The sequence below is a fragment of the Puma concolor genome, chromosome A1 (genome assembly GCF_028749965.1).
Source record: "Puma concolor isolate L17-30 chromosome A1, mPumCon1.1.hap2, whole genome shotgun sequence".
Taxonomy (NCBI): domain Eukaryota; kingdom Metazoa; phylum Chordata; class Mammalia; order Carnivora; family Felidae; genus Puma; species Puma concolor.
In genome coordinates, this window is record NC_141667.1 from 190,057,422 (window position 1) to 190,079,238 (window position 21,817).

Genomic DNA, 21,817 nt, shown 5'->3' on the forward strand with positions numbered 1-21,817 from the left:
CTGGCTGTTTCATGTTTCCATTTGGAAAACAGAAAGGGACTTAATCCTTAGTGTCTCAAATGAAGTGAGGAACTGTCATACCCAACCCATGGGTTCCACTCCATTTGAGGGCTGGTTCAGACGTCCCTCTCTTCCTTCACCAGCTTTTTTGGCACAATCACCAGAACATGCCTGTTGGCTCCTTTATCTAAGTGAGGAACTTCCCGCTTGAGGCCCAGGATTTCAGGAGCCGTTTGGTATAATCCACCTCCTGCAGAGACTTGAAAGCTATCTGAGTAGTATTTGAATATTGTTTTCCATGAGGAATAGAGGAAGCTTAACATTTTTTGGCTGATCTCCACCTCCTAGCATCTTTGAACTTCCATCTTATTATGTTTAAAAGGAGAAAATGTCTGACTTTGGCCAATACTAGGACATAGTTACTGTGTTTTATTTCCTTCATGGGTCTTATTACTTTCAGAAATTACTGTGTTTATTTTTTGTTTTTAAAACTGTTCCATGAGGGCAGGAACCTTGGCTGTTTTGTTCATTGCTAAGACTGGAACATAGGATCTAAATGAAGATATTTAAGTTATTGAATAATAGAATGAATGAATGAATGTTGGGAGATTATAAACCATGCATTTTTTTATACAGCACCTAGAACAATCCAGCAATTCAATGTTATTAGGAAAAGAATGTATCAAAGAAACTACAGAGGCATTGATGTTAAAACGTCCTTCTTATATCATTCACAAGGCAATCATGATATTTAGTTTCCTCTCTTCTAGTGAAAAACTGAAACCTTTACCTGACCCATGTATCTGAACATTTCACTAATCTCTCTCAGGAGCCAGACTTCTCAAATGATGGGACAAAGATCCAGGAAATAAGATTCAGATGGTGCCAAACATTTATATTGTGATAAAGCCAACATGCAATTCTGAAGTACAAGAAGATATAACACAGGTAAATATTCATGCAACCAGCATAGGAACACCAAAATATATATAGCAAATATTAACAGACCTAAAATGAGAAATAGACAGCAATTAAATAATAGCATGGGACTTTAATACCCACTTAAATCAAAGGATAGATCATCCAGACAGAACATTGATAAGGAAACATCAGCCTTAAATGGCATGTTAGAGCAGAAGGACTTAACAGATATACACAAAACGTTTCATTCAAAAGCAATAGAATACACATTCTTTGAAAGTCTACGTGGAACATTTTCCAGTAGAGAATATATATCAGGCCACAAAACAAGTCTTACAAAATTTGGGGGGATGAAAATCAAATAAATCATCTTTTCCAAGCACAATAATATGAAACTAAAAATTAATTACATGAAGAAAACTGGAAAACTCACAAATAGATGGAGATTAAACAACATGCTACTGAATAATCAATGAGTCAAAGAGAAATCAAAAGAAATTTAAAAATACTTTGAGAAAAACAAAAATGAAAATATAGCATACCAAAATGTGTGGGATGTAGCAAAAACAGTTCTAAAAGGGAAGCTCATAGTGATAAATGCCCACCTCAAGAAATAAGAAAAATGTCAAGTAAACAACCTAAAATTACACCTCAAGGAACTATAAAAAAGAAGAACAAAGCCCAAAGTTAGAAGAAGAAAAGAAATAACAAAGATTAGAGCAGAAATAAATGAAATGGGATTTTAAAAAATGAAATAGAAAAAAAAGATCAATAAAATTAAGAGCTGATTCTTTGTAAGATAATCAAAATTGACAAGCCTTTAGTTAGACTCACGAAGAAAGAAAGAGGACTCAAATAAATAAAATCAGAAATGAAAGAGACTGTTGCACTGATACCACGGGAATACCAAGAATCATAAGAGACTGCTATGGACAATAATACATCAACAAATTGAACAACCTATAAGAAATGGATAAATTCCTAGAGACATACAACTTAACAAGACTGAATCATGAAGAAATAAAAAATCTGAACAGACCAATTACTAGTAAGAAAATTAAATCCATAATCAAAAGCCTTCTGACAAACAAATGTCCAGGACCAGATGACTTTGCTAGTGGATTCTACCAAACATTCAAAGCAGAATTAATACCAATCCTTCTCAAAGTCTCCCCCAAAAAAATAGAAGAGGAGAGAACTCTTCCAAACTCATTTATTAGGCCAGCATTATGCTGATAACAAACCAGACAAAAATGCCACAAATTATAAGCCAATATCCCTGATGAACATAGGTGCAAAAATCCTTACCAAAATACTAGCAAACTGAATCCAACAACGGATGAAAGGATAATACATGATTGTACCATGATCAAGTGGGATACAAGGATGGTTTGACATCCACATATCAGTCAATACCACCTTAACAAAATGAAAGATAAAAATTATATGATCATTTCAACAGATGCAGGTAAGCATTTGACACATTCAACACCCATTTATGATAAAAACTCTCAAGAAAGTGGGTATAGAGGGAATGTAATAAATGTCATGTATGACAAGGGCACAGCTAACACCATATTCAATAGTGAAAAGTTGAGAGCTTTTCCTCTAAGATTGGGAAAAAGACAAGGATGCCCACACTCACTAATTTTATTCAACATAGTACTGGAAGTCCTAGCCAGAACAATTAGGCAAGAAAAAGAAATAACAGTCATCCAAATTAGAATGGAAGAGGTAAAAATGTCACTATTTGCAGATGACATATTATATATAGAAATCCATCAAAAAAATGTTGGAACTAAAAACAAAACAAAACCTGTTAGAACTAATAAACACATTCAGTAAAGTTACAGGATACAGAATCAATACACAAAACTCTTCTGCATTTCTATATGCCAGATAACCACAATAAGATATCACCTCACACCTGTTAGAATGACTATTATCAAAAAGAAAAGAAATAACAAGGGTTGGTGGAGAAAAGGAAACCCCTGCTGATGGGAATGTAAATTGGTGCAGCTACTGTGGAAGATAGTATGGAGGTTCCTCAAAATATTAAAAATAAAACTATCCTATAATCCAGCCATTCCACTTCTTGGTGGTTATCCAAAGAAAATGAAAATGTGAATCGCAACAACATGATGGACCTTAAGGTCCGTGCTAATTAAAGTATGTCAGATCGAGAACAACAAGTACACTATGATCTCTCTTATATGTGGAATCGTAAGCAACAACAACAACAGCAAAAAACAAAAACAAGATCATAGATACAGAGAATAGATTGGTGATTACCACAGGCAAGGGTTAGGGTTGGGGGTAGGAGAAATGGGTGTAGAGGGCCAAAAGATAAAAAGAAAAAAGAAATACATATAAAACATTCAACAACTCCTAGGCATCTAACAAAAGAGATCATCTCAGAATGGGATAAGCAGCAGGAATAGATTCCCAGATTCATGCAATGTTTGAGCTGGTGGCTACAAGTTCTAAATGTTCTAAATCTCACATTTTATTTTTATTAAAAAAAATTTTTTTTAGTTAAGTAAACTCTGCCCCCAACATGGGACTTGAACTCACAACCCTGATATCAAGAATCTCATGATCCACCGACTGAACCAGCCAGGCGCCTTTAAATCTCACATTTTAAATAGTGAATAGGCCCATGAGGGAAAGGGCATGCCCAAGTTAACAGAGATATTTATGGGTGCTCCTGGGAAATGCTGAGTACTTAAGAATAGGTGGAGGCAACTTATTTACACTGTCACAAAATAACCAGTAAATTCAGTAGTATACACACACAAGAATAAAAATCAACATCATCATTGTTAGTTTGCCATAATGTAGACCAAACAGTCCCTTGTTTTGGTAGAGCTCTGAATCAAGCTGAGTAGGAAAACGTTCCAAACACTCATGATGTTTTTATGGTAGTAAACAAGTCCGACTCTGCATTGACAGTCAGAGCTGGACCATATGTTGTCACTCATATCTAAGTAGAGGAGTGGTTGCAATCAGACAATTAGGGTGTACAGATTACTTCTCCAATACATTTTTATTTCTTCACCTTATTAAAACAAAGAATACTATCTTAACAAATTCTATTTCCAAGATTATTATATTTCTTCCATTTTGCTTTTTTAGAAGGATATTGTCATGCTGCAGCAGTTCATTCTTTTTAGAGGTATCTCTTAATTAGCAATAGAATTCAGGACCTGGTATTCTGAGAGTTAGGCAGTTGTGTCCAGGAAAAGTATGCCAATAATAACATAATTGATTGGCTGAAAAAAAAAAAAAGAGATCTTCCAAATGTCTTAGAAATCTGTATTCCGATGGTGCAAATAAACCCAGACAAAATGAAGTGGTCTTCGTGAATTGGAAGCCCTGATCTCTCCACTCTATATTTATTCCATTTTTATAACAGCTTTGGGTTTAATTTAATACATTATTATAGAAGAAAGGGTCCATTAAACAGCTACAGAAAAGTGAGAAATATGTTCCTTTTAAGTTTTTTTAAATGAAGCATTAAAAAGTAGAATACTTCTGAAATGATATTCAAATGATTTTTAATTACTACAAAGGCATTGAGATGTTAATACACTTTATATAAAAGGCAGGGATACTATTCCATCCTTCCTTTTCTGTCACTAATTTCAACCCTAAGAAAATTATTTCTTTTGATCCACTTTGATAGCATGTAATAAAAGAACAATAAAACATATGGCTCAATTACCACTGCTTCTCATCAAGCATGAATTAATGAATATCAAATTATTATTAATTGTTTTTTTCTGGCTTCTTCTCCATAGGACAACAATTATACGCTGCTGCATTTTGATAAGCATTTTGTGTTTAACACTTTGTGGACCAGGCCCTAAGAGGAACAGATGCTTGGAATCATTATACAGAAGAATAATTCTTTAAATTTATCAACACTCGGAAAATACATGATGATCATTTATTCTCCCTAGTTGATGTCAGTTTTTCACAACTACCTTAAGCTTCCCTAAAATTCCACCCTCCCCTCAGTGTTCTATGTGCCTTCCTTTGAGAAGCAGTTCCTATGTGCATATAAAATAGTTTATAAGTTCAATTTCTCAATTTTAACACTAATACTCATTCCTCACATATGATTATTGAATTTTCAATTCCTCAAGAAAAAGCTCTTTAAAACTAAAAGCTATAGCTCAAGCAGCTAAAGAATTAAATTAACCAGCATGGCATAGGCTATAATAAATTGTGATCTCTGTAATTGACAAAATCAATGTCAGTGAATGATATTTATAGACACTTCACAAAAAGATCCTGTGTAACTGGTAGTTCATTTTATTTTTATTTATAAGCTGTCTGTAATTGTAAAGTGCTATGTAATATGAGTAGATGTGATATGCCAAAGAGCATGTCTCTGTAATCTATAACCATTATTTCTCAGAAATTATTCATATACCCAGATTTCGAAATGCATGCAAAGAAAATTTAACAAGGTATAATATGTAAACTATACATGTCATGAGATTTTACCCATTACCCACAAATCCATGTTTTTTGTTTTTAAAATATTCTATAAAAATCATTTCTGTGGTAAATTGAAGGATAACATTAAATTGTTTAGATACCCTATTTAGTTCAATATACTTAACAGACACATATTCAAATATACTTTCAAAGAGCAAGCAACACGTGTTTTAGAATCAGATAATCTGAGGAGCAGAAAGGGACATTAGAAATAATTTTGTCTGGAAAGATCAAGTGATTCTCTGAGGTCCATACAGCTTTATATGAAACACCTTTCCACCAAACTTTGTTTAAAAAAACAATTCTATCAACATTTCTTTTGCATGTGAAAGATATACATGCATATCTTGCTTTTTTGACAGTTCATCAGGATGTCAATAATATCTGTAAATTCAAGTCTGTAGGGAAACAAAGATGACAAAAAGGGAAACTTGTCTACTATGGTCACCACAATGCACAGCTCACATACGGAGCAGAGACGGACCTAGTTAGTGTTGACAGAGCTCGTTGCCATGAGAAGCATCATTCCTTTGACATTGGTAACTGGAACCACTTGAATTTTTCATGGCTAAATCTAGCCAGATATTAGATGGTTTCCTTTATGTATATGACTTTATGGAAGGCAATCAGATTATTTATGCAATAGCAGAATTGTTAGTTGTATACAAGAGTCAATCTTCAGTGTGAAAGCTTTTCTAGATTACATATTCTTAAAATAAAATTTTAACATCCTGATAAATGCTTTTATCTTGATTTCCATGTGCCAGAATTATTGAATCCACTTTGCTGAAAAATTTAAAGAAAGTACCAGTTAGAAATACAACTTCAGTACAAAAATAAGCCTGTAACGAAAGTTTTTTAAATAGCCATTCATCAAGGAGGTAGTGGTGGATTAAACATTTTATTTTTTATTTCTGCTGCATTCATCACTCTGGCTTTTGGTCATATACCATGAACACAAAGTACCAATGCCTGGCGCTCATATTTAGGAGATTCCTCTGAGCGTCATATCTTGACAACTGCTGTGTCCGATAAAATAGCAATGCGTATGGGGTGCACATAGTCAGGCAGGAAGGCACAAAGACTTCTGAGTCTTTTGATAGTCATATTTCCTAAACCATTTCATGGACTTCTGGAAGACTGAAAGTTTTAGAGCTGCCACCATGCACATCAAGTCCCTTGATATAATATTGTATCATGATAAGGCTGCTGAATTAGGAAGAAAATGGAATATGGGAACTGGCTAGGGAAAGCAGAAAATAGAAGGCGAAGTATGAATATAATTAGGTTTGTCCTTGTAATTGGAACTGTAGCCTGATGGAACGTGGGTTTCTGAATATTTCTCAGAGCATTTTCCAGATGTAGCCTCCCAGTACCTCGTTAATGTCACACATTTGTCGTTAAATTCCATATTTCGGATCCCATGTGAGAATCACGCATGCTCCTCCTTCATTCACCATACCAATGAGGCATCAGAAAACTCACCTTCACATTGTGCTGTTGACCAGCTATCCAATATCATTCTGATTATTCTATCTACTTACCATTTAATTAAAAATAAAATACTGGCTATTAAAAACTGATCAAGTCTTGTAGCATTTTATTTTGCTAATTTAGTGTACATTGTGCATATCTTTTAAATCAACTTTTAAAGTTTTCCTGCTGTTTAAAGAAAATGAATTAAAAACTCAAGTCCTTAGTGTTTTCTTCTCACACCATTTATGCCAATTAAAAGCCCAAATTATAGTAAAGTTGGTCTTAAACTCACAAAAAATACTTGATGCTGTATTTAATATAGAAGTATATAGAACTAGCTCTAAACTTCCCATTTAAAAGTAACATTAAAAAGCAGTTAGTGGAATAATCAAATTAGGTACAAACGTATATTTCAGGACAAATATGAAAGGTCATTCACAGAAATGGACTTCAATTCACACAATTATTTGAGCAGAAAAGATCTATTTTTGTTCAGAAAAAAATAGAAAAATTTCCAAAATAAATCCTCTTTGCCTAGTTGTACTATGTCTGGTCTGATATCAGGAGACAATAATAAATGTTGGCTGATTTTATACCCTAAAATACTACCATAGTATAACTATCTTCAGCTAAATTCTTAACTAAGTAGAATTGATAAAATACTTTTTACTTTATTGAAATCCTTCATTTCAACAATATTAAGTGCACATTAATATTAGTAAAAGCGATCATTCCTTAAAGAGCTTAACACTTACCCATAACTTTAGAGTAGCAAGGCTCACAGTGTATTGTCTGTCTATAAATCCAAATACTGTCACCTGCTTGTAGGTTTTCCAAAGGCCGTTTGCATATTTCACACTAAGGAAAAAAACAATATGTAAAATTTACACATATTATATATGTAGACTCTTAACTGTAATTTTTTTTTAAATTTTTTTTTTCAACGTTTATTTATTTTTGGGACAGAGAGAGACAGAGCATGAATGGGGGAGGGGCAGAGAGAGAGGGAGACACAGAATCGGAAACAGGCTCCAGGCTCTGAGCCATCAGCCCAGAGCCCGACGCGGGGCTCGAACTCACGGACCGCGAGATCGTGACCTGGCTGAAGTCGGACGCTTAACCGACCGCGCCACCCAGGCGCCTCTCTTAACTGTAATTTAAGGGATAGAAAAGCCCTTTCAATTCATTCAGTACCATCCTTCATAGCAACACTCAGATTTGAAAGAGAACCCACTGGGAAAGTGAGAATGCACTTGTTTATGATCCTACTGCTGAAATTTTCAAATAAATACTCACAACATCTCTCCACTCTGAAAATGTACATTTCAGGGTATATATACCACTGAAGTTTCTCCTGAACTCACAATAAAGTAGATAAAAATTTTCGAAAGTTGGTTATGCCAAACATAAAATCACCACTCAATATCTCAAACAAAAACACAAAGCATCCTTGTTTGCTTACTAAAAGTTATGCTGTCCAGTTACAGTCTCATTGGACAAAACAACTTCTGATCTTACATAAGGTTTAGGGAACAGTTTGTTTTGTGTTGTGTTGGTTATGGAGATAGAAAAGGGTTGACATCTGCCTTAGACCTGTGCTCATTGCAAACAAGTTCACCTGCCAACTGGCTGACTTTCAAGCATGAGCCTGTCTCTGATTGTTGGCTTCCAGAGGCGAGTTCACTAAAGCAAATTGTCATTGATCAATTAGTCCAGGTAGTTCTATTATCATGGCTATAGAATAATATATCTTTTCCTATGAGTGTGGGGACATTTTTATTTTCAGCTAGTAGTATTTTATAATTAAATTGAAAATCGAAACAAATCATTTGAAATATAATAAATGGACATGATTGTTCTTTACTAAAAGTCATAATCAGGAGAACTCTTTATTTTAAAAAGTTTTCTGTATAATAGCTTTAAGCAAATAATAAACAAACAAACAAACAAATAAATAAAATAGCTTTTATTTTATGTGGAATTCTATATCCTATGGCCTAAAATTGGATTCTTTTTCTCAAAATGAGACACCATATATCTGATTGCTATGTGTCACTGTCTGAAGCTAATTGAAGGAGAAGCAATCAGTTGTTAAAGTATTACATTTACTTGACTGAATTAGATAATTTGCATCAACCACAGAACGTCAGCACAAAAAGGACCCTTGGATTTAAGCAAATGATTCTCAAATTGGCTGCCCTTAGTTCTATCTAAGGAGTTTTGAAAAATACCAAAAGGAAGCATCTTTGAGATTTTTTATTTAATTGCGTCTGGCCCCAACCATTCTGTTTTTCTCCTAATTTCCCCAGATGATTATGACATACAGCCAACATTAAGAACCACTAGTCTAATCAGCTACCCCATTTTACAGATAAGGGAACTGAAGCCAAGCTAATTAGGTGATTGTCCAAAATTATAGCCATAGTTAGTGAAAGTTAGAACTCGAACTCAGGCCTTCAGGCTTCCAGTTCAGTGCTCATCCGTTTACATCAACAACCGTCCCGTTGACCTACCCAATATTATTTTGAGAAGTAAAAGAAATGGCATATAGCCACAAACTGAAGCACTGTACCACATAAGCTTTATTATTATTATACTAAGCCACAATTAGTTAGAATTAATCACGTTCTCAAAAGCCGACTGAGTTTCACTATTGTGAGGTCTATCCATCCTGAATACATATACCATATAAAAAGCTGCTAACTTTCTTCTCAATAATTTCTTTTTCTTTCTGGATTTCATTATTTTTTTATGTAATGCATGATTCATTAAAATGTTGCAAAAACTTTTATAAAGAGAACAAGTGTTTATATTTTCACAGATTTAAATCTCCAGGGTAAGAGTAATAAATGTGTCAGTAATCAACTCTAAGCCTAAAGCCAAGATAGTAATTATAAACCTTTGAGGTTGAGGCTGCATAACTCCTAGAAATATTTAAGTAGTGCATTATTAATGTGGATGAGAACATTTCTGAAAGTTTTAACTTCATCGCATGTATTTCATTAAATAATTATTTTTATCCCAGTCATATGCAATGCTGTGTTTAATGAACTGCAATAAACATACCCTTACCTTGAAGCAAGTAGAATGGCAGCAAATTTGTAATTCATCTAAAATCATTTTAGTGTCTGTGCCCAGTGGTTGCCGGCAGTAAGTGCACATTTCTCTTTCGATGACAGACCTATAGAGACATAAGCAATTACAAGTAAATTTGTCATCATGCAAAAGATGGATGTATTCCCCACAAAGACATGTGGAAATGATAGCTTAATTTTGTTGATACTTCAGGAAATTGTGTGAAAATCAAAGAAAGTTGGGGACTTACTTGTTCTAGCGATAGAATTGATTCTCCTAGCTACCTCAAAATGATATCAAAGAATTAAGATGAAGACAAATCTCAAGTTATTAATTCATTAGCAATCAAGAGTGCAGCTGGGCAAGGCAAAGATGTTCACAGTTTCTTAATTGAACTAGGTCATGAGTACCCCTTGAAGCTAGAAGAGGGTTTTGAATTATTAATTTGCATATATTATAGAAAAATTATGCTGTAGATTAATATAAAATTTTAACTCTCAAAACATTCAATAGGACAAAAGTACAAATCCGTTCAAGAGTGTTTTGGTAAATTTGAGGCTCCAGGGTGGCTCAGTCAGTTAAGCGTCCGACTTCAGTTCAGGTCATGATCTTGCAGTTCGTGAGTTTGAGCCCCACATCAAGCTCTGTGATGACAGCTCATCTCAAAGCCTGGAGCCTGCTTCAGATTCTATGTCTCCCTCTCTCTCTGTCCCTCCCCAATTCATTCTCTCTCTCTCTCTCTCTCTCAAATAAATAAATATAAAAAAATTTTTAAATCATTTTCATAAATTCACAAGTGATGGGTCTGTAGGACCCCAGACTCTGGGGTCTAGAGTCCCCAAAATGTTCTCCTATGACAAGTCTCTTGGTGTCATTGTAAGAATCAGAATATTGGTGTAGCTTTCATGACAAAATTTATATTCTCCAACAAGATATAACCCCACCACAAATTTGATGAGGAAAAGAGAGTATTGTTATTTACTTTGGAAAGAGACTGTTCAGTAACAAATGAACCATAGATATGATCAGCAAGACCAAAAGAGCTCAGGTCACAAAGAACCTTAAGAAAGGCCAACAACTCTGGGATTTTTTTTCCTTTTGGAAGGGACTAGGACTGTCTTAAATAGTACCTTGCAGAATTTACTAGTTTCAGGGAACTAGCAGTCAGGCCTGAAATTTTCAGAGTAGGGTACATAATAGAAGGGTAAAATAAAAATAGCCAATATTTATATAGTGCTAATATGCTTTATAATACATGCAGAGTGCTTTCCATGCATTTGGTTATATAAACTCATTTCTTGCTCGCAACATTGCTGAGAAGCTGGTACTGTTATTTTTACATCCTTTTACAGAAGAAGAAACTGAGCACAGAAGGGTAATAAATTTGCTCTCATCATGCAGCCAGTTGAGTGGCAGTGGCAGGATTTGAATGAAGGCAGTGTGGCCCCAGAGTCCCTGTGTCACCTCTAGGCCTGCCCGTGAGGACTATCAGGCTTACTGTGTGAAAGTGAACTAGTCGTGCCCAGGAGCCATGCTCCTATGATCAAGCCCAGGACTAGAAGCAGAGAGGAGGGAAAGTGGGTGGAAGGAGGAGGTAAAAGAAGAAAGGGATTTAAGTAGATGAAATGTGTCTGGTTTTATACTCTCAGTCATTCTAAGAATTTCCTAGTCCTTATGCATATTAATAAATATTTTCCCCTTTCAACTAACTCTACAGCTAATTCCTTATATGTTCCTGGCAAATACTTCCCTATGGGGAAATTCATACATATGCATATACATACACATACACGCACACATACTTAAATTTCCCATGTAATATTGTAATCCTGTCAAGAGTAGAAAACAGGCACTCTCCAATCTTCTTCCATTCCCAGAGGCACTGAGGTTAAGAGCTGGGAATATGAAGAAGAGTGAGACAGTCTCCTTTTTTCCACGAGGGTAGCCAGGTGTGTGATTCAATAATCATAGCATATTATGGATACGTGGAGAGAGTTAGGAGAGCACGGCTAACGAAGCAACTATTCCCTGGGGTAGAGTCAGGAAAGCCGTTGTGGAAAAAGTGCCACATGAGTTAAAGCTTGAAGACAAAGGGGCTCTCAAGGTGAGTTGGGCGAGGTGTGGAGGGGCATAATGGGGGAATTTCAAGCAGGACAAACAGGACGTACCAAAGTGCTAGAGAAAGAAAGTATCTGGAGTGATTAAACGGCCATCAACATTCAGTAGGAGCAGGTTCTAAAGGCCCATAAATAATTGTGCAAAGGAATTAGACTTTATCTTGTTAAGTGGGAAGCCACTTTCAATGGGATTGAAATGCTTAGATAAGAACTCTGGGGACATAGCTAATTTCACACAACAATCAACAGAAAAAAGGTGCTTGACGGGCTGGTCTTACAGAGAATTGACTTTTGCTCTGATGACTATGGAAAATTTCAAGGACCACTTTAATAGCGGAACTGAAATTCTTCATATTAAGAGCAATACTTTTGTGAAGAATGTTTTCCTTCCTTAAGTTAACAATGATAATATCAGCCCAGGGAAGGCTCGGATGATAGTGTTGTCCTTATTAATATCATACTGTTGGGGCACCTGGGTGGCTCAGTCGGTTAAGCGACCGACTTTATTGACTAGCTCAGGTCATGATCTCATGGTTCACGAGTTTGAGCCCCATGTTGGGTTCCATGTGAACAGGGATTCTCTCTCTCACCCTCTTTGCCTCTCTCTCTCACACACAAAAGAAATAAAATAAACTTTAAAAAAAAGGATCATATTGTTAGCCAAAGACCTTCTCAAAGCATTATGAAAAAAAGCTGTTTTTATTTGTTTGCTTCTGGTTATTTAGGCAGCATTTGTAACTTGTGTTTATTTTTCTAAGAAGTGTGCTTTAAAAGCAAGACACTCAGAAGATCACTGGTAATACAAGATCTTAAAAGAGTGACAGAAAGAGGATAGAATTTTGGTGCCTGGCCCATCCATGTTTTCCTTCGCAAATACAGCATTAGTTTATTTTTTTCAGAAAACATTTACTGAATAGCCTTAGGTGCCAAACACTGCATTACAAGCTTAGGCTGTGCATAAAAATAAGATATGTCCTTACCCTCGATAAGTCATATTTCTAGCCTCTCCTATAAAGGAACATCACTAATAGAATGTTACACATTTGCATTACAGCTGATTTCCAGTGGTTGAGTTGAAATGCTAATTATTTTAATTTTCTCCACTGGAAATCTGCAGGTCATACTCTCAAGAGCATCATCTATGCACCCCACTGAACATTAAATGGTAAAAAAGGATTACCAGGGGCACCTGGGGGGCTCAGTCAGTTAAGCATCCAACTTCAGCTCAGGCCATGATCTCACGGTTCGTTGGTTCGAGCCCCGCATCCAGCTCTGTGCTGACACCTCGGAGCCTAGAGCCTGCTTTGGATTCTGTGTCTTCCTCTCTCTCTGCCCCTCCCCTGCTCATGCTGTCTCTGTCTCTGTCTCTGTCTCTCTCTCTCTCAAAAAAAGTAGACATTAAAAAAATTAAAAAAAAAAAAAGATTACCAACAGTGAAAGCTTGGGGTCAACATACTAGCACTAACTTGATAATCACTGCAACCCCTGTCCTCGGAACTGACTGTGGGCCCAGACTGGGTCATAGCAGCATCTCTATGCAGCTGTTTGTAGGTGAGCTGGCTCTGGAAAACCACAAGGAGAAAGGGCTGAGGGCACAGTCAAGTGATGCAATGAAGCCTAGACACTAAATATGTGGCATTACTAGGGACTCCTGGGAATCAGCAACAGCTGAGGGGCTGGTCTGGCAGGCAGCTGTAGGGCATGGAAAGCTCTGCTGGAATAAAGTACAGCAATTAAAGAGCAGAAACAGCCAGGAAGCCACGGAATGAATTCCTGGATGCAGAGGTTGTTGTACGTTGTTCCATCCATACACACGTATAACAATCACTTAATTAGCATCTCTAAGTTCAATGGATGAGAATCATGTATTTCAGTATTATATATATAATAAAAATATATCAAATATGAATATAAAATATATATAACATGTAAAAGTATATACACACACACATGTATATACATATACACTAAAATATATAAAATGTTGTATATATAAGTATATATACCTATATATGCGAATATATGTATATATAAGTATGTATGTATATATATGCATACGTATATGTGTGTGTGTATATATATATATGTATATATACTTTTAGATATGGAAGTGTAGACCAACTCACCTATCTGAAGTTGAATAAACAGTTTGTATGTATTTTCCAGAGATATTCTCCTGATATCCATCCTTCAGTAATTTACTAGAAACAAACAAAATTGACATGTGAGGACTGAGCTATTTCCCTAGTGTTGATGTACACACCCATACACAGGTGACAAAGCACACACACCTCATGCAGCTTTGTCATTCTTCTCTATGATGTTACAAGTTAGGACCATGTACTAACCTCTTTCTTTTTTTTTTTTTTTAAATGTGGAAAGTGCTGATGCACAAGCCACCTCCAGGTTGATATAAATTGACAAATCTATTGAAGGAAATAGAGCATAGGACAAGGAGCGCAGGAAAAAGCGTGAGCAGAAAAAGAAGTTATCATTTCTCATGACATGCATGCTTGCCCCTCCCTCATTCATTTGCTATAGGAAAGCCACATGTAATCTAACACAGAAAAGGAAATATGCAAAGCATGGGCCAGTGTAAGCACATAGAAACATCAGCATTCACAACATCAACATTCTCTGTGTAGAGACACAGAGACTCTTAAATTTTTAGAGAAAGCTGGAGAAATGTTTATTTTTACTTGAAAACATCCAAGAAAGAAGAGTCTAGAATGAAAGCAAAAAAGTGTAATTTTAAGTCCCCTTTGTTCTATTTTTCAGACTGCCCCAGTTTGTAAATGTCAGTCCTTCTGTGAGACAAATGAAACTTGCAATGCACTAACCAGCTGGCAGCTCATAATTGCTTCCCAACTACTTATGCTACCTGTGAGTATATTAGGGCTGGAAGCAATACATTCCTATTATTTCATAGGGTGAGTGGTAATTCCACAGACTTTACCTGGGATTTTTAAATAAGAAATCTTTCTCCCTCCAATTGTCCACAGGCAGACTATTGTCAGAAAGAGCACTGGGTGTTGTATGGAAACCAATTTGACAATAAATTATATTTACTTTTAAAAAAGAATATAATTTTTTTTTCAACGTTTATTTATTTTTGGGACAGAGAGAGACAGAGCATGAACGGGGGAGGGGCAGAGAGAGAGGGAGACACAGAATCGGAAACAGGCTCCAGGCTCTGAGCCATCAGCCCAGAGCCTGATGCGGGGCTCGAACTCACGGACCGCGAGATCGTGACCTGGTTGAAGTCGGACGCTTAACCGACTGCGCCACCCAGGCGCCCCTTAAAAAAGAATATAAAAAAGAAAAGAAATAGAGTATCTTCGGAATACATAACCCACAATGCTCAGTAAGAGTTTGCACACATTTGTGCATGATACATATATTATTACTTCCATTTTCTTGATAAGGAAATTGAGACTTGAAGAAGTTAAGTAGATTTTGCCAAAACCACTTGGTTAGTAAATGACAGACTCCATCCCAAATCTGATGCTAGGGCCTCTACACTATCCTACACCGTCAGTGTGGAGTTTAGGGAGATTTAGATTCAGCAGAAAAATCAAACTTGAGCCTGCATTTTACAAAGTAAATTAGGTGTGGTTTTGAGAAACCTTTTTTGTTTTTTTGGAAAATTGTCCATTTTCTGACATGTATTGAATTTCCCAGAGCCCTTTCAGGAACCCCTCTCTAGAGATAGTCTCCCCTCTTTGAAATGGGCTCTGGTTAACACATATGTCACGTACATCACATTTGTAGTCCTAACCAGTATATTACTCCACAGGTAGGCTAATTCTTATTTTTATACTCCCTGAAAATCAAATAGGTTGTGAATTCATGATCTTGGTTGACATTCTTCTCAACATCCATCACTCCAAGCAGCAGATTTTTTTGGATATCCATTCTCTGTAATTTGGGCCAGAGTGTATCTACTAAAGGTAACACCCCTTATTTCAGATGAGAGGCAAACAGACAGATAGATTAGATTAGATTAGATAGAACCAGAATAGTGTATAGAACTATTTAATTAAAGTGTGACTCAAAATTAGCATGAGAGTATCTGAGTAACTTTGTGTAATTTTGCATTGTGTAATTTTGTAGGCTTGTTATAAATGTATAGTTATATATGATCATGTGAGAACTTTCACGTGGTTATCCTATTATGTGTATACTTGTTATATTCAAGCATTTGGTTCATCCAATGACAATGGTTATTTGCCAACTACTTAATATTGGAAACATTATAAAGAATGATATACCTAGAACTCAATATACCCCTAAATGGTCTTCTGTTTGAGAAAAGCAAACATACTCCAAAATAATAGCATCTCTCCTAACATAGATGATTTCAAAATTAGAGTAAATGTAGCAAAATATTTTAAATAAATTTCCAGTACCTGTTCTCCACATAGGTCCTTGTGTATACCACAGTATCCTTTGGTCCTGCATGCCTGGTTTCAGCATTGGAGCTGTAACACGAACCATTTACTTAATGTTTAAAGCTTATTTACAAGGATAATAAAAACAGCAAGGCTATTATCCAATTCAATGCAAAAAATAGTGTTTATATATTCCTTTTAAATTATAACTTTTGAAATGTAATTGTTAAAGGGATACTAATCCACTTCTGCAAAATTTCTTCACATCTCCTATTTTGTTCCTGGTGTCCACTGTTTTGGCCTACTTCCAGGACGCTGCTATGGAAATTGGTCGGTCACTCAGAATATCTGTTGTAGAGCATGAAGACTATTTTGAATATTTATAATACATTTTAATGTGTTTCCCTGGTGTCCCATTCCTATTTTTCAAACCGTAACTTTCCCCACAAACCTCAAAAAGTTGACCTTAGCTGCATATTTTTCCCATATATTAGGACATTGAATATATCATGTCATTCACTTCTGGTCTGCCAAATTTCTGTGGACAGATTTGCTGCAAACCTGATCTGTCTTCTCTAGTAGGTTAAGGATTTTTTCCTTGCTGTTTTCAGGATTCTTTCCTTGTCTGTGTATTTTGTGAATTTGACGATGATGTATCTTGGTGGTGGCTGACTTTTGTTGAATCTAATGGGAGTTCTCTGTGCTTTTTGGATTTTGATGTCTGTGCCCTTCCCCAGATTGAGGAAGTTTTCAGCTATAATTTGCTCAACTAAATCTTCTGCCCCCTTTCCTCTTTCTTCATCTTCTGGGACTCCTATGATACTAATGTTATTACATTTTAAGGAGTTGCTGAGGTCTCTAAGCCTACATTTGTGAGAATGGCTAAAATTAACAACATAAGAAACAAGAGGTGTTGGCAAGGGTGCGGAGAAAGGGGAACCCTCTTGCACTGTTGGTGGGAATGCAAACTGGATGCAAACTGGTGCAGCCAATCTGTAAAACAGTATGGAGGCTCCTCAAAAAGTTAAAAATAGAACTACCATACGATCCAGTAATTGCACTACTATGTATTTACACAAAGGTTACAAAAGTACACATTCAAGCACAGGTACATGCACCTGAATGTTTACAGCAGCATTATCAACAATAGCCAAACTATGGAAAAATGTGTGTATGTGTGTGTGTGTGTGTGTGTGTGTGTGTGTACACATATACATAATGGAATATTACTCAACCATAAAAAGAATGAAATCTTGACCTTTGCAACGACATGGATGAAGCTTGAGTGTATTATGCTAAGAAAAATAAGTGAGAGAAAGATAAATACCACATGGTTTCATTCATATGTGGAATTTAAGAAACAAAACAGATGAACATATGGGAAAGGGGAAAAAGAGAGAGAGAGGGAAAAAACCTTCAGAGACTCTTAACAATGGAGTACAAACTGAGGGTTGTATGGAGGGAGGTGGGTGGAGGGATGGGCTAGATGAGTGATGGGTATTAAGGAGGGCACTTGTGATGAGCACTGGGAGTTGTATGTAAGTGATGAATCAGTGAAATCTACTGAAACCAATATTGCATTGAATGTTAACTAACTAGAATTTAAATAAAAATCTGGAAAGCAAAATAAAAAGTTGACTTTAATGAACTTTAATGAACATGATAACAACTAATTTAATGAAACTTTAAAATCTGCCTAAAGAATGTCAACACCAGTGTCACAAACAGTTTTTTTTTAATGTAAAATTTTCAGAAAAAATAATATTTACACTTTCCTACCCAGATATCAAAGCTTACCAACGACCTAGTTGCTAATGCAACACCTTTGTGTGGAGCTGTTTACATAAAGCAACTGATAACATTAGAAATTTCTGCATTTCAAAGCAGGGGGAGGTTTAAAGTAAGATGAGTTTTAAAAACAGAAGGAGAAAGTCCTGTCACTTGTATATAATTGGCCGTGGTACCTGTGATTCTTCCTGGCTTCATAAGAATGGGCAGGAGTTCTAGTAAACTGGATGTTTATAGCATCAGTGGATCCACCGACTTGGCTGTCTAGCCTGGGAAAGCAGACACAAATATTTGGCACTTAAATGAAGGCCACTAGAAGTTTTTTTGTTTTATTAAAATTCTATTCAATTAAGTTTTTACATACAACAAACCTCTTTATGTTTGTCTGGCTTCTGTGCAGATACACAAATAGAATACATGTACTATTTTACACCTCCAGAGTGACCACTGTCTTACCTTAAAGAATAATCTACAGGCATGTGTCATATTATCTAAAATTAGAATAAAAGACCTTTTTATCCAGGGCAAAAACCATCTGAAATTGGTTCCAGTAACCTTGTAATACCAGCAGTGCCACTGTAGAAAGCATCTCATGTACAATATGATAAACTTGTGAGTTTATCAATTTAATGAAAATTATCCAGTGGTTGCTTTTGGAAATTCGTTTCCATCTTGCTTTTAATGGAAAAAATATTTTGAAGATTACAGAACTCTGACTTAGATTTCTGCTAATTAAAAAGTGTCACAACGTTTAACAAGTGCAGGCATATTTTCTTTTTCCTCTGAAACAGAGGAAAATTTTAATGCAGGAATAGCAAAAATTTTAGCCACTTTTCATCCCTCCAGGTTAGTAAACTCCAATATAGAAGAGATGTGAAAAACAAGAGGGCAGTTTAGATCTTAATCAAGCCTTATCATTTTTAAACATTCTTTCCTTCCACTTCCAGATAGCTCTTAAAGAAGAGGAAAACATTGTTCACATATTATCTCTGGCATACAATCATCTTCTACTTTTAAGACAGATGTTTCACAAACCATACAGCTACATTAAAATTATACTAAGTAATGAGAAAGTAGAATGAACCTTAGAAAACTTTCTAACGTAATTATTAGAATATGTCATTCCAGGAATAATAAACCTAGCTAGGAATTGCTTAAAAATATTCAAATCATATAACATACAATAAAAAACCCATTTTTAACAGACAGCTTCAAGGAATGAAGGTTGTCAGTGAGTTTGGAATGTGTTTGCACCATCCCCAGCAATATAAAATCAAATATCACCAGTTAGCAAAATCTTCAAAGAAGAAAGGGGAATAAACTGCATACAGTACTATAATGGACTGAATTGTTTCCCCCCCAAATTCCCATTTTGAAACTCTAACCTTCATTGTGAGTTGGAGACAGAGACTATAAGAAGGTAAAAAAGGTTAAGTGAGGTCATAAGGGTGAAGCTTTAATATCACAGGACTTGTGTCCTTATAAGAAAAAGTGACACCAGAGATTTGTGTATATTTGTTCATACACAGAGAAAAGGCCATGCGAGGCCACAGTGTGAAAGTGGCCATCTGTAAGCCAAGGAGAAATGTCTCAGGAGAAGCCAAACCTGACAACATCTTGATCTTGGACTTCTAGCCTCCAGAATTGTGAGAAAATAAATTTTTGTTGTTTAAGCCACCTGGTCTGTGGTCGTGATCTTGGACTTCTAGCCTCCAGAATTGTGAGAAAATAAATTTTTGTTGTTTAAGCCACCTGGTCTGTGGTCTTTTGTTATGGAAGCCCAGACAGAGTAATAATAGAAGTAGCATCTCCTAGCTGTGTTTATCATAAGATGATGATAATGGCTTCACTAAGATTTAATTTTTATAATTGTGAATAAAAACTAAATGCTAGTAAGCAAATTTGAAATGTGGAACAATAAACTTTTTGACAGGTTTTGCTATGCCAGTAGGTTTGGAAGATGACAGATTTTTTTTAAAAAGACCTTTTATTTTGGAATAATTTTTTTTTTAATTTTTTTTTTCACGTTTATTCATTTTTGGGATAGAGAGAGACAGAGCATGAACGGGGGAGGGGCAGAGAGAGAGGGAGACACAGAATTGGAAACAGGCTCCAGGCTCTGAGCCATCAGCCCAGAGCCTGACGCGGGGCTCGAACTCACGGACCGCGAGATCGTGACCTGGCTGAAGTCGGATGCTTAACCGACTGCGCCACCCAGGCGCCCCTATTTTGGAATAATTTTAAGTGTATGGGAAAATTACAAAGACAGGTGGAGAATCTGTCTACTCTTCACCCAGCTTCTCCTAATTCTAATATCATACATAACCATGGTATATTTGTCAAAACTAAAGAATCAACGTGATACAATACTATTTACTAATCTACACACTTCATTTGTATTTCATCAGTTTTTCCACTGATGTCCTTTCTCAGTTCCAGAATCAGAATCAGGATATATCTTCCACATAATAATCATGTCTCTGTAGTCTCCTAGGCTCTGTAATACTTGCCAAGTCTTTCTTTGTTCTTCCAGAGATGGTGATAGATGTTAAAAAGAAAATTCTATCTTGATGCCAATAAGTGGTAACAATATATTTTTTTAATTATTTACAACCATAGAAATAGCTAAAAAATACTTTGGCAACCAGTGAAATAACCTGTGGTGCTTTTTACAATGCTACTGGGCCCCACATCCAGATATTCTGATTTAATTAGCTTGGATTACAGCTTGGGCACTGGGATTCTTTTAAGCCTTTTCACTGAGTCTCACATGCAAGTTAAGGTTAAGAACCACCACCTAAGAGGCTGGGCAGCCCATAATCTTACCCAGAAGAGTACTGGTTCTCAAAATGTGGTCTCTCTATCAGCAGGTGGTTGTGACATACACTAAAGTTTGGGAACCAGTACAATTGAGGAACCCTGCCCAAGTATTGCTCTCAGATGCCTTGAATAATCCTCATAAAGGAGAACTCATGACTCACAATGTTTGTTAATTAACAGTTTTATCATTAAAAGTTATTATTCATTGAAACAAATTGTTGAATTATAACTTCCAATTAATGGTCATAGTTTCGTGTCTTAATTAATTAAATAACAACTCTACAAAATATAAATTCAAACACTGTGTTGGATCTTACAGAATTTCAAATGGGATTACTCTTGAGAAAATGTTTCTTGTGGTGGAAATTCAGCTTGAAAATTCACCTATCTGGAACCTTCATACATTGCTAGTGAGAGTATAAAATGGTACAGCTGATTTGAAAATACTTTGGCGGTTCCTTAGATGGTTAAACATAGAGTTACTATACAATCCAGTCATTCCACTCCTAAGTATACACCCAAAAAAATGAAAACATATCCCATACAAAAACATATATGCAGCATTGTTTACAATAGTTAAATACAATCCAAAATTCAAAGACAATTCAAATGTCCATCAATTAATGAATAAACAAAATGCTGTTTAGCTATACAATGGACAAATACTATTTGGCAATAAAAAGAAATAAAGTACTGATACATGCTATTAAATGGATGAATCTT

General features: G+C 35.7%; 1 protein-coding gene across 19 annotated transcripts in view; it reads right to left on the bottom strand.

The window, feature by feature from the left end:
* Nucleotides 1-4,461: 4,461 nt before the first annotated feature.
* Nucleotides 4,462-21,817, bottom strand: part of SCEL (sciellin) — a 176,249-nt gene continuing 158,893 nt past the window's right edge. For 18 of the 19 annotated variants that reach the window (XM_086709977.1, XM_086710077.1, XM_086710004.1 and 15 more), the window contains 6 exons: nucleotides 18,451-18,543; nucleotides 16,505-16,576; nucleotides 14,222-14,296; nucleotides 9,976-10,084; nucleotides 7,659-7,761; nucleotides 4,462-6,213 (listed from right to left, as the gene is read on the bottom strand). In XM_086709977.1, the coding sequence (XP_086566103.1) occupies nucleotides 6,197-6,213; nucleotides 7,659-7,761; nucleotides 9,976-10,084; nucleotides 14,222-14,296; nucleotides 16,505-16,576; nucleotides 18,451-18,543 (469 nt within the window). In that variant the 3' untranslated portion in view covers nucleotides 4,462-6,196. The remainder of the gene's footprint in view (nucleotides 6,214-7,658; nucleotides 7,762-9,975; nucleotides 10,085-14,221; nucleotides 14,297-16,504; nucleotides 16,577-18,450; nucleotides 18,544-21,817) is intronic. The other variant, XM_086710031.1, reaches the window with a different exon arrangement.